Source organism: Puma concolor, chromosome D1, assembly GCF_028749965.1.
Source record: "Puma concolor isolate L17-30 chromosome D1, mPumCon1.1.hap2, whole genome shotgun sequence".
NCBI classification, from domain to species: Eukaryota; Metazoa; Chordata; class Mammalia; order Carnivora; family Felidae; genus Puma; species Puma concolor.
The window spans coordinates 69,890,187-69,902,703 of record NC_141676.1 but is presented as its reverse complement, the minus strand read 5'-3'; the positions used below and the strand labels follow the sequence as shown (position 1 = coordinate 69,902,703).

The window sequence follows — 12,517 nt, the reverse complement described above, 5'->3', positions numbered from 1 at the left end:
GTAATTTTATTAAAAAAACAAACATGTATGAATTTGCAGATATAAAACTGACAACCAACCTGTGTTAATGGAAAAACTTGTAATCTTAAGAAATACTAATTGAAAATAATTTCCCCATATGTAAGAATGTGAATTTGATATGTTTTCCCATACTTTGATATAGCTGATTTTCAGTTAACTACTCTAGCAAACCAATATAAAAATAAATGAAAGATTATAAATGCAATGGCATTTGGCACACTATTGTTGTAAATATGCCTTATTTTTAAGTAAAAAATAAATCCTAGCCAAAACAAAGTGTTTTGCATCTGAATATTATAAGCTTAAGGGAAAAAAACTCATTAATGAAGTCATATTTTCATTTTTCCATGTGTTTAATTTTTTATAAAGATTATAATTAAGCTGCAGTCAATAAGTAGTTTTTAAACTTAGGTTGCATGATCCTTTTGACTTCACACTTTTAAATGGAGGCATTTCTCTTCAAAACATGACAAAGTTCAGAATCCATTAAAAATTATTTTATTCAAATTATGTTTTCCAAAAGAGAGGGTTCTGTGCTAGTCGTCTTTGAAAGTTTTCATACCTACAAAAGAAAAACATATTTACAAGAAAATTAAGATCTTTCATAATCTACTAAAGGACTTGTTAAAAAGCAAATAACTTTAGATGTCACTTCTAAAAAGCTGAGATAAAAAAGCTAAAATATTAATCTGAAAGTTTAATTATTCTTATAAAAGGACACTAAGCATAGTGAGTTAAGTATGACTGGCTTGTATCAGAGAGTACAAATCATAATAAATTTTATTAATTTTTTATCTTCTGCAAATCTGATAGCTAGAAGGGACCTAAGGAAAAAAAAACAAATCTAACTCCTCCTCCCTCATTTCATAGATGAGTAGAGAGGAAGAATTTACTCAAGGTCACATACCTACCTACATTTTAACAAATCTCAAACCTAATACCTTTCAGGGCTATCCATGCTACACCATGCTACCACTGCTCAACAAATTCTCCTTATGCATCCCACCACTGGGATATTCAAAGTGAAAAGTATACCTATAAAACAGAAATATGGGAAAGCTGAGAAATAAATTTGATTAATCATTTAAGTATAGGATGCAGTATAAACCACCCTTATACCTTATACAATGTCTACGTTAGACCAAGACTTTCTAAACTTACGAAAAAATTTTGCTTTGTATTTCAAGATTCCTATATGGTTCCTTACAAGTTAAAATATTTGAAAATTTACAATCCTTAATTGTGGTCCCTAAACACAGGCAATTGTATTTTCCTGACTGTATCAACTCAATTGGCTACTACATAACAGAATATTTAGGGTAAGAATATTCCTCCATACGAACTCCACAGTACACTTTTTCATGGCATGCTAATGTTAATGTGTGCTGATGTCCACAATAAAGAATATGTTTAAATGTCAAAGAAGAAATACATTCACAGGCAAAAAATATATATGGTTACTAAAAGCCTTAATATTAGAGACACAAAACTTCCCATACCATTTCAGAACCACATTTGCTGGAATGAACATTTCAGATGGACTTGGTGTCATCTGGGCCTGAGACACAGCAAATGATGAAGCAAAATTGTAGAAGTTGTCCAACATCTTTTGTGTGAACTGAAAAGTTAATAATGAATAGATTAATGAATCATGCTAAATATTCCACTTAGACCTTAGTATTTTTAATTAAAAATGTTTCTGCAGTAACTTGGTTTTAAGGACTGTGAGTTCTAAGACAGTCTAATGCTGCAAGTTAAGGAAAGTCATAAAATTACATTGTGGCACAAAATCTTAACAACCTGCCTTTAGTACTTTCTTTGCATCTCAAAGTATTTCTGTGATTTTTAACTAGTTTAATTTCCTAACATATTCATTTTAGGGGAAAAAATGTTTTTCCTTCAAAATATCTTTTATCTCTACCTCTACATATACCGTGCCCCCTCCTCAAATCCCACCCGCCTCAAATCAAACTACTTTCTCATATCTAAAATAACAACCATCTCTAAGAAGTCTTTTTCTTGCCAGAAAGATAAAGCCTTAAATATAATGAGGAAATACCTTATTAGTTTTTTATCTTTTTGCCTAGTAGTATCAAAGGTAATGTAATCCAAGAGGCTACCATTAAGTTACTTGAACTAATATCCAGAGTTCAGTAAAATCACTAACTAAAATATCAGTATCAGGGGGCGCCTGATTGGCTCAGTTGGTTAAACGGCCGACTTCGACTCAGGTCATGATCTCACATTTGTGAGTTCGAGCCCCACTTCAGGCTCTGGGCTGACAACAAACAGCTCAGAGCCTGGAGCCTGTCTCAGATTCTGTGTCTCCCTCTTGCTCTCTGCCCTTCCCTGACTCACATTCTGGCGCTCTCTCTCAAAAATAATAAAATAAACATTAAAAAAATTTTTTAAATAAAATAAAATATCAGTATCAGGAGGAAAAAAACAACAGCAAACCTCCACACCAGCAACAAAATTTTAAAATGTAACTTTAAAAGCTGCAATTCAGAATAGACACAGTCTGTACATATCTAGGAAAACTGCTAAGAAGCTGATAAAACTGGGGTGGAAAATACTTCAAGACTGTCTTGAGAGACAGAAAAGAAACCAAATGAAAAGATCTATACACCATGTTCAGTGGGAAGATACAACACGTGCACAGATGGGAAGACATAATATAACAACAGCAATGTTCCCCAAATCAAACCTATAAATCCAATGTCATTTCCAACAAAATCCAATAAATTTTTCATGAAACTCAATAAGCTTATACTAAAATTATTATGGAGAATATCTAAACTTATTTTGATGAGCAGGAGGAGGGGTCTGACCTAACAGATATTAAGACTTTTACTGGCAAAGGGACAAATGAACTAACTGGAATAGAAGAGAGAGGCCAGAAACCTATCTAAGCCTATGTGACAATGTGATATATAACAAAGATGCTATTAACTCAGAGTTAAACAAACAAACAAACAAACAAACAAACAAAAAGAAGGACTAGCTTTCAATTAATGGGGTTAGGACACCTACCCTTCCTTAAGGGAAACATGAATTTAGATCCCTTCCCATACCACACACAAACATAATTCAAAAAGTAAAAGGTTAAACCTTTAAATACCCATAAGAGAACCTAACATCTTCACACATTAGGACAGCAAAAACTTCTCAAACACACACACACACACACAAAATCACAAAAGATATGATCATCAACACAAAAATATAGCATCTGCATGCAAAAAATACCAAAAACAATACTAAAAGACAAGCAACATGCTAGGACAAAAACTTACAACATACAGAACAAAGGATTATTACCCAGAATACATAAAGACCACTTCCCAAAAAGGTAAAATTAAAAACTGCCAAATAATAGAAAATTGGGCAAAATATATAAACCATCATTGCTGTTAAAATATATATATAGGTGCCTGGGTGGCATAGTCGGTTGAGCATCTGATTCTTGATTTCATTTCAGCTCAGGTCATGATCCCAGGATTGTGGGATTGAGCCTTTGGACAAGCTCCGTGCTGAGCAGGCAGCCTGCAGGGTACCTGGGTAGCTCAGTCAGTTAAGCACTAGACTCTTGATTTCTGCTCAGGTCATGATCTCACGGTTATAAGACGGAGCCCCACATCAAGATCCTCTCTGGGCATGAAACCTGCTTAAGATTCCCTCTCTGCCTCTCCCCCTTCCCGGTTTGCACGCATGCACTTTCTCAAAAATAAAAACAAAACAAATGCAGGTCAAAATGAGAAAAAATGTTCAACTTCACCAGTAATCAAGAAATACAAATCCAAACAATAGTGGTATTCAAATTTCACCCATCAGTTTGGCAAAAATTTAAGGTCTTAACAAAAATATTAGTGAAAATATCCATCAATATAGAAATGAAAAAAAAAACTGTCTCATTCATACAATTGCATACTATACAACAATTGAAATAAACTAGATTTATTCCATGTGTCAACACAGATAAATCTTTAAAATGTTGAATGAACAATAGCCAAGCTGCAAAAATTTGCACAGTATACCATTTACATTCATTTAAAAAATATACAAAAGGGACACACTCTGTCTCTGTCTCAAAAATAAACATTACAAAAAAATTTTTTTTTTTTTAACGTTTATTTATTTTTTTGGGACAGAGAGAGACAGAGCATGAACGGGGGAGGGGCAGAGAGAGAGGGAGACACAGAATCAGAAACAGGCTCCAGGCTCTGAGCCATCAGCCCAGAGCCCGACGCGGGGCTCGAACTCACGGACCGCGAGATCGTGACCTGGCTGAAGTCGGACGCTTAACCGACTGCGCCACCCAGGCGCCCCCAAAAAAATTTTTTTTAATAAATAAATAAAGGGGCGTCTGGATGGCTCAGTCGGTTGAGCGTCCGACTTCAGTTCAGGTCATGATCTCACGGTTTGTGGGTTCGAGCCCCACATCGGGTTCTGTGCTGACGGCTCGGAGCCTGCAGCCTGTTTCAGATTCTGTGTCTCCCCCTCTCTCTGCCCCTCCCTCGCTCACGCTCTGCCTCTGTCTCAAAAATAAACAAACATTTAAAAAAAAATTTTAAAAGATACAAAGGGGTAATCAACAAGAAAAACAGAGAAAACAAAAAAAAGGACTACAACACAGAAGAGAAATAAAAGGAATTTCTCCAATAATGGTTAAAGAAAATAAAACCTTGACTATAGTTATGCAACAGACCCAGAGAATAATCAGTCCACAGAAGAACAAAAAAGAGTTCCAAGAAGGATATTAGCAAAAAAAATTTAAAAACTGCTTTTTAAAAATATACTGAATGGGAATTTATACTTGGCAGAGTTTGGGCATAAATTAGACCTGGAAACAGAAATCCATACAAAGGAAAAATGCATTTATTAACCAAGAAAAATAAAACGTTATACAAGAAAGAAAATGCAAATCACAGTATGTTGGCTCAGTTCTGAAAAACATTTAGTGATCATGATACTGAAAACTGATTAATTAAATGAAAATCAGTAATAAAATGGTTGGGGGTGGGGGTGGTGCCTGGCTGGCTCAGTCAGTAGGGCATGTGACTCCTGATCTTGGGGTTGTAAGTTTAAGCCCCACATTGGGTGTAAATCTTGGGGCGCCTTGGTGATGCAGTTAAGCATCTCACTCCTGATTTTGACTTAGGAGATCAAGCCCCACATCAGGTTCCATGCTGGGCATGGAGCCTGCTTGAGATTCTTGTTCTCCCTCATCACCCCATCTGCACACAATCTCTTGCCTAAAAATAAAATAAAATCTTAAAAAAAAAAAAAAAAGGTGGGGATGGGCACCTGGGTGGCTCAGTTGGTTGGAGCAACCGACTTTGGCTCAGGTCATAATCTCTAGGTTGGTGAATTTGAGCTCCACATTGGGCTTTGCACTGGCAGGGCAGAGCCTGCTTCAGATTCTCTGTCTCTACTTCAGATTCTCTCCCTCACTCTCTCTCCCTTCCCTGATTTCACACTCTTTTTCAAAATAAGTAAAATGAACATTAAAAAAAAAAGTGGGGAGAAAAGATATCTCCATATGCTGGGGAACAGAGGAATGAGAGAGCTAAATCACATTAGGCATTGGTAAGTCGATGGAAAACACCTACAACAGACAAATTGGTTAAGAACAGATTAAGCAAGTTTTTTCTGACACATGGAAGTTAAATACAGGAAGAAATCGGTGAAAAAAAAATGAGAAGGAGGTTGAAGGTTGAAAGTGAGTACTTTTAAGGAGCAGAAAAAGAAGAATATAAGAAGTATAACCAAGGACAACTGTCTTGCATGTAAAACTGTGTGATGTTTAAGCCACGTACACGTACTATTAATAAAAAGTAAAAGAAGAGTAATCAAGAATATAAATTAAAAACATGTTTAAATGAGTAGTGCTATACATTTTTTGTGGACATATATGTTTCTTTTAAAGTACTAACACAGGATGGCAAAAATATGAAGTTAGAAGAGTAGCTACCAGAAAAATGGGAAGAAGAGAAGCAGAAGCCACCAAGCCTTATCTGAAATACTTTTTTTTTTTAAATTAGTAGCAAATATGCTACTAATTAGTGGCAAATATGTTAAATCTAGGTGGAAGACACTCTGAAGTCTTCTTATATAATCCACTATAAAGAGAGCTCTATAAGAACAACTATTATTTTGTCTACCTATTTTTATCCATTTGTGCTTAGAAAGCACCTGGTACACAGTAGGCATACAATATTTGTAGGATGTATTTTCCTATATATTTAAAATATCTCATAATAAAATATTTAATAAAAAGTACATATGCTTTGGGGCACCTGAGTGGCTCAGTCAGTTGGTTGAGCATCCAGCTCTTGATTTCAGCTCAGGTCATGATCTCACGGTTCGTGGGACTGAGCCCCGCCTTAGACTCTGCACTGACAGTGTGGAGCCTGCTTGGGATTCTCTCCCTCTCGCTCCCTGCCCTTCCCCCACTCTCTTGCACTCTCTCAAAATAAATAAATAAGCATTAAAAAAATACATATGCGGGGCGCCTGGGTGGCGCAGTCGGTTAAGCGTCCGACTTCAGCCAGGTCACGATCTCGCGGTCCAGGAGTTCGAGCCCCGCGTCAGGCTCTGGGCTGATGGCTCAGAGCCTGGAGCCTGTTTCCGATTCTGTGTCTCCCTCTCTCTCTGCCCCTCCCCCGTTCATGCTCTGTCTCTCTGTCGCAAAAATAAATAAATGTTGAAAAAAAATTAAAAAAAAAAATACATATGCTTTATTTAAAAAGCTCATATAGGGGCGCCTGGGTGGCGCAGTCGGTTGAGCGTCCGACTTCAGCCAGGTCACGGTCTCGCGGTCCGTGAGTTCGAGCCCCGCGTCAGGCTCTGGGCTGATGGCTCGGAGCCTGGAGCCTGTTTCCGATTCTGTGTCTCCCTCTCTCTCTGCCCCTCCCCCATTCATGCTCTGTCTCTCTCTGTCCCAAAAAATAAATAAACGTTGAAAAAAAAAAATTTTTTTAAAAAAAAAAGCTCATATAATTTATAAATATCTAGAGTAAAAAGTCTTCTTAAACTCTCTCCAGGGATAACACCACTTTGGTATGTATTTTTCAGACATTTTTCTAATATTGTCTATCTGGGATACTGTAACTATTGCTTTACAACTTGCTATTCTCAGCACAGCAGTATGTTTTTTTAATTACTGGAAAAAAAAAAAAAAAAGACCCAGACTCTATCATTCTTTTAATTCAGCTCATTCTCAAGAGATCATGTGACAAGTCTGCCTTTAAATTCATGGCCAAAACCCTAAAGAATATGCCGTCCAGAAAAGGATTCCCTAGTTCATTCACCCTCCTCCTCTCCTAGTGGACTTATTTAATAATCCTTTTCCTTTAAATATCCAATACTCCTTTCTCTTCAATCTTAGCTGATGACCTTGTTTCCTATTTCACTGAACAAAGAGAAGGAATCAAGAGAGAACGTGCACAAGTTCTCATCACCACCTTTACCAACCTCTTGCATCCATCCGTATCCATATATCCATTACTATGAGAACTGTCCATTATCCTATCTAATGTACTCTCATTTCCTACTCAAGGACACCACTTCAGCAACTCTCCCCATTCTCCTGCATCGTTAGTTTTTCTTTAATGCTTCATTCACACCAGTCAAACATGATGTAATATCTCCCATTAAAAACAGTAAAAACAAAGTCCTTGTACCCATAGCCCCCCTTAAGTAACCAAACCATTTATCTGCTGTCCTCCACAACTATACTCATCAAGAGTCATCTATAGTCACTACTGTTTCCACTTCCTTCTCTCCAACTCACTCCAAACTCTTCCTCTACCACCCTGAACTCTTATCAAACTCTTCAATGACTTCTATCTTGCTGAATCCAGTGGTTACTTCTCAGCCTCATCTCAACCCATCAGCAATGATACTACTGATACTTCCTTCTTCAAAACCAGTCTCTGCTTGGCTTCCAAAACACTACTTTTGGGGTCTCCTCCTACTTTAGGCTACTCTTTTTCTCTCTTCATTTCTTAAGCTTCTCAAATTTGAAATGGCCCTGAGATCAAATTTTCTATTTATAATTACTTCTCTAGTAACCACAGTCCTACAAAACTCTAGATAAGATCTCTACACTGATGACTCCCATTTTGATCTGTGTCCTAGACCTCGCTCTTGAACTCTAGACTCGTCATCTCCAGCTGGATGTCTAACAAGCATCCCAAACATAGTACAACCAAAATCCAACTCCTGATTCCACTCCCAGCCCATACTTGTGTTCAATATTCCATGTTCAAGTTCCTCAAGCCAACATCCTTGGGCCACAGTTGATGTCTCTCTTTAATCTCAGACCTTACATGTGATCCACACCATGAAACACTACAGGCTCCATCTTCAAATTATCTCTAGAAATCAACTACAGGCATGCCTCAGACATACTGCCATTTAGTTCCAGACACTACAGTAAAGTGAGTCAAGTCAATGCTTTGGTTTTCTAGTGCATATAAAAATTTTGTTTACACTACACTATAGTCTGTTAAGTATGCACTAGCAGTATGTCTGAAAAAATGTACATACCTTCATTAAAAAAATACTTTATTGCTAGAAAATGCTAAACATCATCTGAGCTTTCAGCGAGTCATAATCTTTTTGTTGGTGGAGGGTCTTGCCTCAATGTTGATGGCTGCTGACTGATCAAGGGTGGTGGTTTCTGAAGGTTGGGGTGGCTGTGGCAAATTCTTAACATAAAACAACAATGGAGTCTGCCTCATAGATTGACTCTTTTTTCACTTGAACCCTTAAAGGCCATTGTAGGGTTATTAACTGGCCTAATTTCAATATTGTTGTGTCTCAGGGAATAGGGAGGCCTGAGGAGAGAAAGATCAGGGAATAGTTGGTAAGTGGAGGAGTCAGAAAACACACAACACTTAGCAATTAAGTTCTCCATCTCATATGGGCACAGTTCATGGTGCCCCAAAACAATTATAATAGTAACATCAAAGGTTATTGATCACGGATTACCATAACAAATAAAATAACAAAAAAGTTTAAGATATTGCAAGAATTACCAACATGTTCAAAGAGACATGAAGTGAGCAAATGCTGTTGGAAAAATGCTGCTGACAGATTTGCTCCATTCAGGGTTGCCACAAACCTTCAATATATAAAAAAAACAGTACCTGTGAGGTACAATATAGTGAAGTGCAATAAAACAAGATATGCCAGTACTTTTAATTACCTTCATATCCACCTCCCAGGACTTCACCAGTTCAAGTCATTATAATCTCTCATCTAGATTTTCATAAGAGCCTCCTAATTAATCTTCCTCCTTCCCACTACAGTGTCTCTCCAAAAATGCAAAATGATCCTTTTAAAATGTAACTTAGATCCTCTTACTCTTCTCAAAACTCTCTTATGTCTTCTTTTCCAAGTAGAATATAAGCTAAAGTCCTTATAAAAGCCAGTGAGGTACCATGATTTTACCCTGCGTCACCTCCCCAATTACTCTCATCTCATCTCCCATCTCTCACCCTTGCTCGCTCTACTCCAGCCACAAAGACCTTCATATTATTTTCCAAACAACAAAATTATTTTTCTACCTCAGGGCCTTTGTATTAGCTACACCTTTGCCTACATCATTCTCCCCTTCAGCCTTTCGTCATACAGAGGTTAAAAGTCAATCATCATTGGGGTGTCTGGCTGACTCAGTTGGTTGAGCGTGCAACCTCAGCTCAGGTCACGATCTCCTGATTCATAAGTTTGAACTCTGCATCAAGCTTGCTGCTGTCAGGGAGGAGTATGCTTCAGATCCTCTGTCCCTCTCTCTCTCTGTACCTCCCCGACATGTGCTGTCTCAAAAATAAACATTTTTTGCTTAAGCCAATCATCATGGAATTATGTCAGTTTAAGCTCCTTGAGGATGAGAATCTTGCTTATAAAATTCACAACTATACACCTACAACCTAGTATACTGTGGGAGGGGAAAAAATGTTAATATTTAATCCCATTTTTAAATTGCTTTGAGCTATTTCATCACTATAAAAACAAGTCTCATCAAAACATTTACCAATTTTAGAGTACCTATAGAAGTAGACAAGGTTAAATTATCCACAGAAGCCAATAACTTATGCCATACATATTTACCTTCATTTTTACAGGTTTTCTACCATGAAGCTAATTTTTAAAGTACAGAATTTGATTTTAAAATTTAGAAAATAATGAAATATGCATTGCATTACCTGAGTGAATGAGTCAACTGAGGATACAGCAGCACTGCCTACTGGAGTCTGCTGAGCCAAACTGTCCAATAATTCCACTGAAATTCCGATCTGAGCAACAGATGGAGTTCGGACAATATTCATGGCTCCAAAAGGGTGTTGGCTTCCTTCTCCTGAAAGAAATTAACATGTACCGCAAATTTCAAGTTTAACTTGTAGCCAAATTCCTTTGTAAATATGTGAAAAACCTCTGATCTACATGCACTAAAAAGTTTCGATTAAAGTTGGTCTTTTTTTCACATAAATGTAAAAGGCTAGTTTTTACCAAACTAACAAAGAAAACTGAAATTTTCCCCACCAGAAAAAAGATGTTACTTCTTTAAAGCTTATTAAAACTACTGCAGCTAAAAATGAAAAGTAACAACACAATGAGAAAAATAAATGAATAAGCATGAATTACATTAAAAAATTCTCAATGCTAACTCAAAGGGAACAATATTTTTTAAGATTTTTTAAGTTAGTTTACTGAGGGTTGATGGGGGGGTGGGAGGGAGGGGAAAGTGGGTGATGGGTATTGAGGAGGGCACCTGTTGGGATGAGCACTGGGTGTTGTATGGAAACCAATTTGACAATAAATTTCATATTAAAAAAAAGATTTTTTAAGTTAGTTTTAACATTTTCTCATCACTCCACTAAATAAAGATCTTAAATTACCATTGAGAAATGACATGGTATATTTTATTAAATGTCATGTATCACTCCCACTTAACACCTGATAATGTTATCAAACAAGCAGTAAAGAAGCTTATTAATGGAAAATAACCAATAACTCTTTCCCTTTATAAATCAATGTATCATTAAGTATACTTCTGAGCCTGTAAGTGCTATCTAACTTATATGTGGAAAATATAGGCCAATTTTTTTAATCCACATATGACATAATCAGAAAAGTGAGTCTGAAGGAAAAAAAATCATACAATAGATTTTTGGATTATCTGCTGTTTTCATAGGACTATAAAATGTTTAATCAAATACTGAAGGACAAAAACCTGGGGCAACACACAGTCCTAATAACTAGAACATTCATTACAAATACCAAAACTCTCCTTAAATTTTCAAGCATATGAATAAAAAGTTATAATGTATTTTTCTGTGATTTAAAAATACACACACACACACACTTCTCACTAAATATGACTAGTTTAAGATAGTTTCAGTAGTTTTAAATTAACTGTTTTATCAAACTTCCATATATTTATGAATTTTCCAGATTTGTTTCTATATTTGTGGTCAGAGAACATACTTTGTATGATTTGCTTTTAAATATATCAAGATTTGTTTTGTGGCCTAATATATGGCCTATCCAAAAAACTGCTCCATGTGCACTTAAGAATGTGCATTCTGCTGTTGTTGGGAAGAATGTTCTTTGTAAGACGGTTAGGTGTAGGAGGTTTATAGTGTTCACACTTTCTATTTCCTTGATGATCCTCTGTCTAGTCATTCTACCCATTACTGAAAGTAGGGTTAAGTTTCCAACTATAATTGCTGAACCATATTCTCCCTTCAATCCTGCCACATTTTGCTTCATGTATTTTGAAATTCTGTTGTTAGGTACAAAAAGTTTATAACTGTTAGTACCTTTCCGATGGATTGACCCCTTTATCACTATATAATGTCCTTCTTTATCTCTTATAACAATTTTTTTCATACATTTATTTAGTCTGATTTTAGTCCAGCCACTCAAGCTCTTTTAGTTACTATTTGCATGTTTAGTTACTGATGCATTTTTCATCCTTTCCTTTCAACCAATGATTGTGTCTGAATCAACAGATGGATTTTTTTTTTATCCATTCTGAAAACCTCTGCCTTTTAACTGAAAAATTTAATTTTGCTAGTGTACCATATTAATTCTCTTATCATTTATTTTACTATATATTTTTGCTATTTCCTTAGTCCTTGCACATCTTCATTTATAACAACCCAGTCTAGATTAAGACCAATTTAATTTCAGTAGTACACAAAAACTTTGCTCCTATATAATTTCTCTATGTGTTGTCATAAATTACATCTTTATAAATAGCATGCCCATAAACATGGGTTTATAGTTTCTTCTTTATGCAGTTGTCTTTTATGTCAAATAGGGGGAAAAGGAGTTACAAACAAAATGTACACTACTTTTATAATTACCTACGTAGTTACATTTACCTGTGTTTTTTCTTTCATGTGAATGCAAATTACTGTCTCATGCCCTCTCTTTTCAGCCTGAAGGACTCTCTTTAGTACTTCTTGTAGGCTAAGTCTTT

The 12,517-nt window shown here is 36.1% G+C and overlaps 1 protein-coding gene across 1 annotated transcript in view; it reads right to left on the bottom strand.

The window, feature by feature from the left end:
• Positions 1-503: 503 nt before the first annotated feature.
• HIKESHI (heat shock protein nuclear import factor hikeshi) overlaps positions 504-12,517 on the bottom strand; it is a 37,292-nt gene continuing 25,278 nt past the window's right edge. Inside the window, exons 3-5 of the mRNA XM_025928472.2 lie at positions 10,236-10,387; positions 1,521-1,639; positions 504-583 (exon numbers count right to left, since the gene is read on the bottom strand). Of these exons, the coding sequence (XP_025784257.1) occupies positions 529-583; positions 1,521-1,639; positions 10,236-10,387 (326 nt within the window). The 3' untranslated portion in view covers positions 504-528. The remainder of the gene's footprint in view (positions 584-1,520; positions 1,640-10,235; positions 10,388-12,517) is intronic.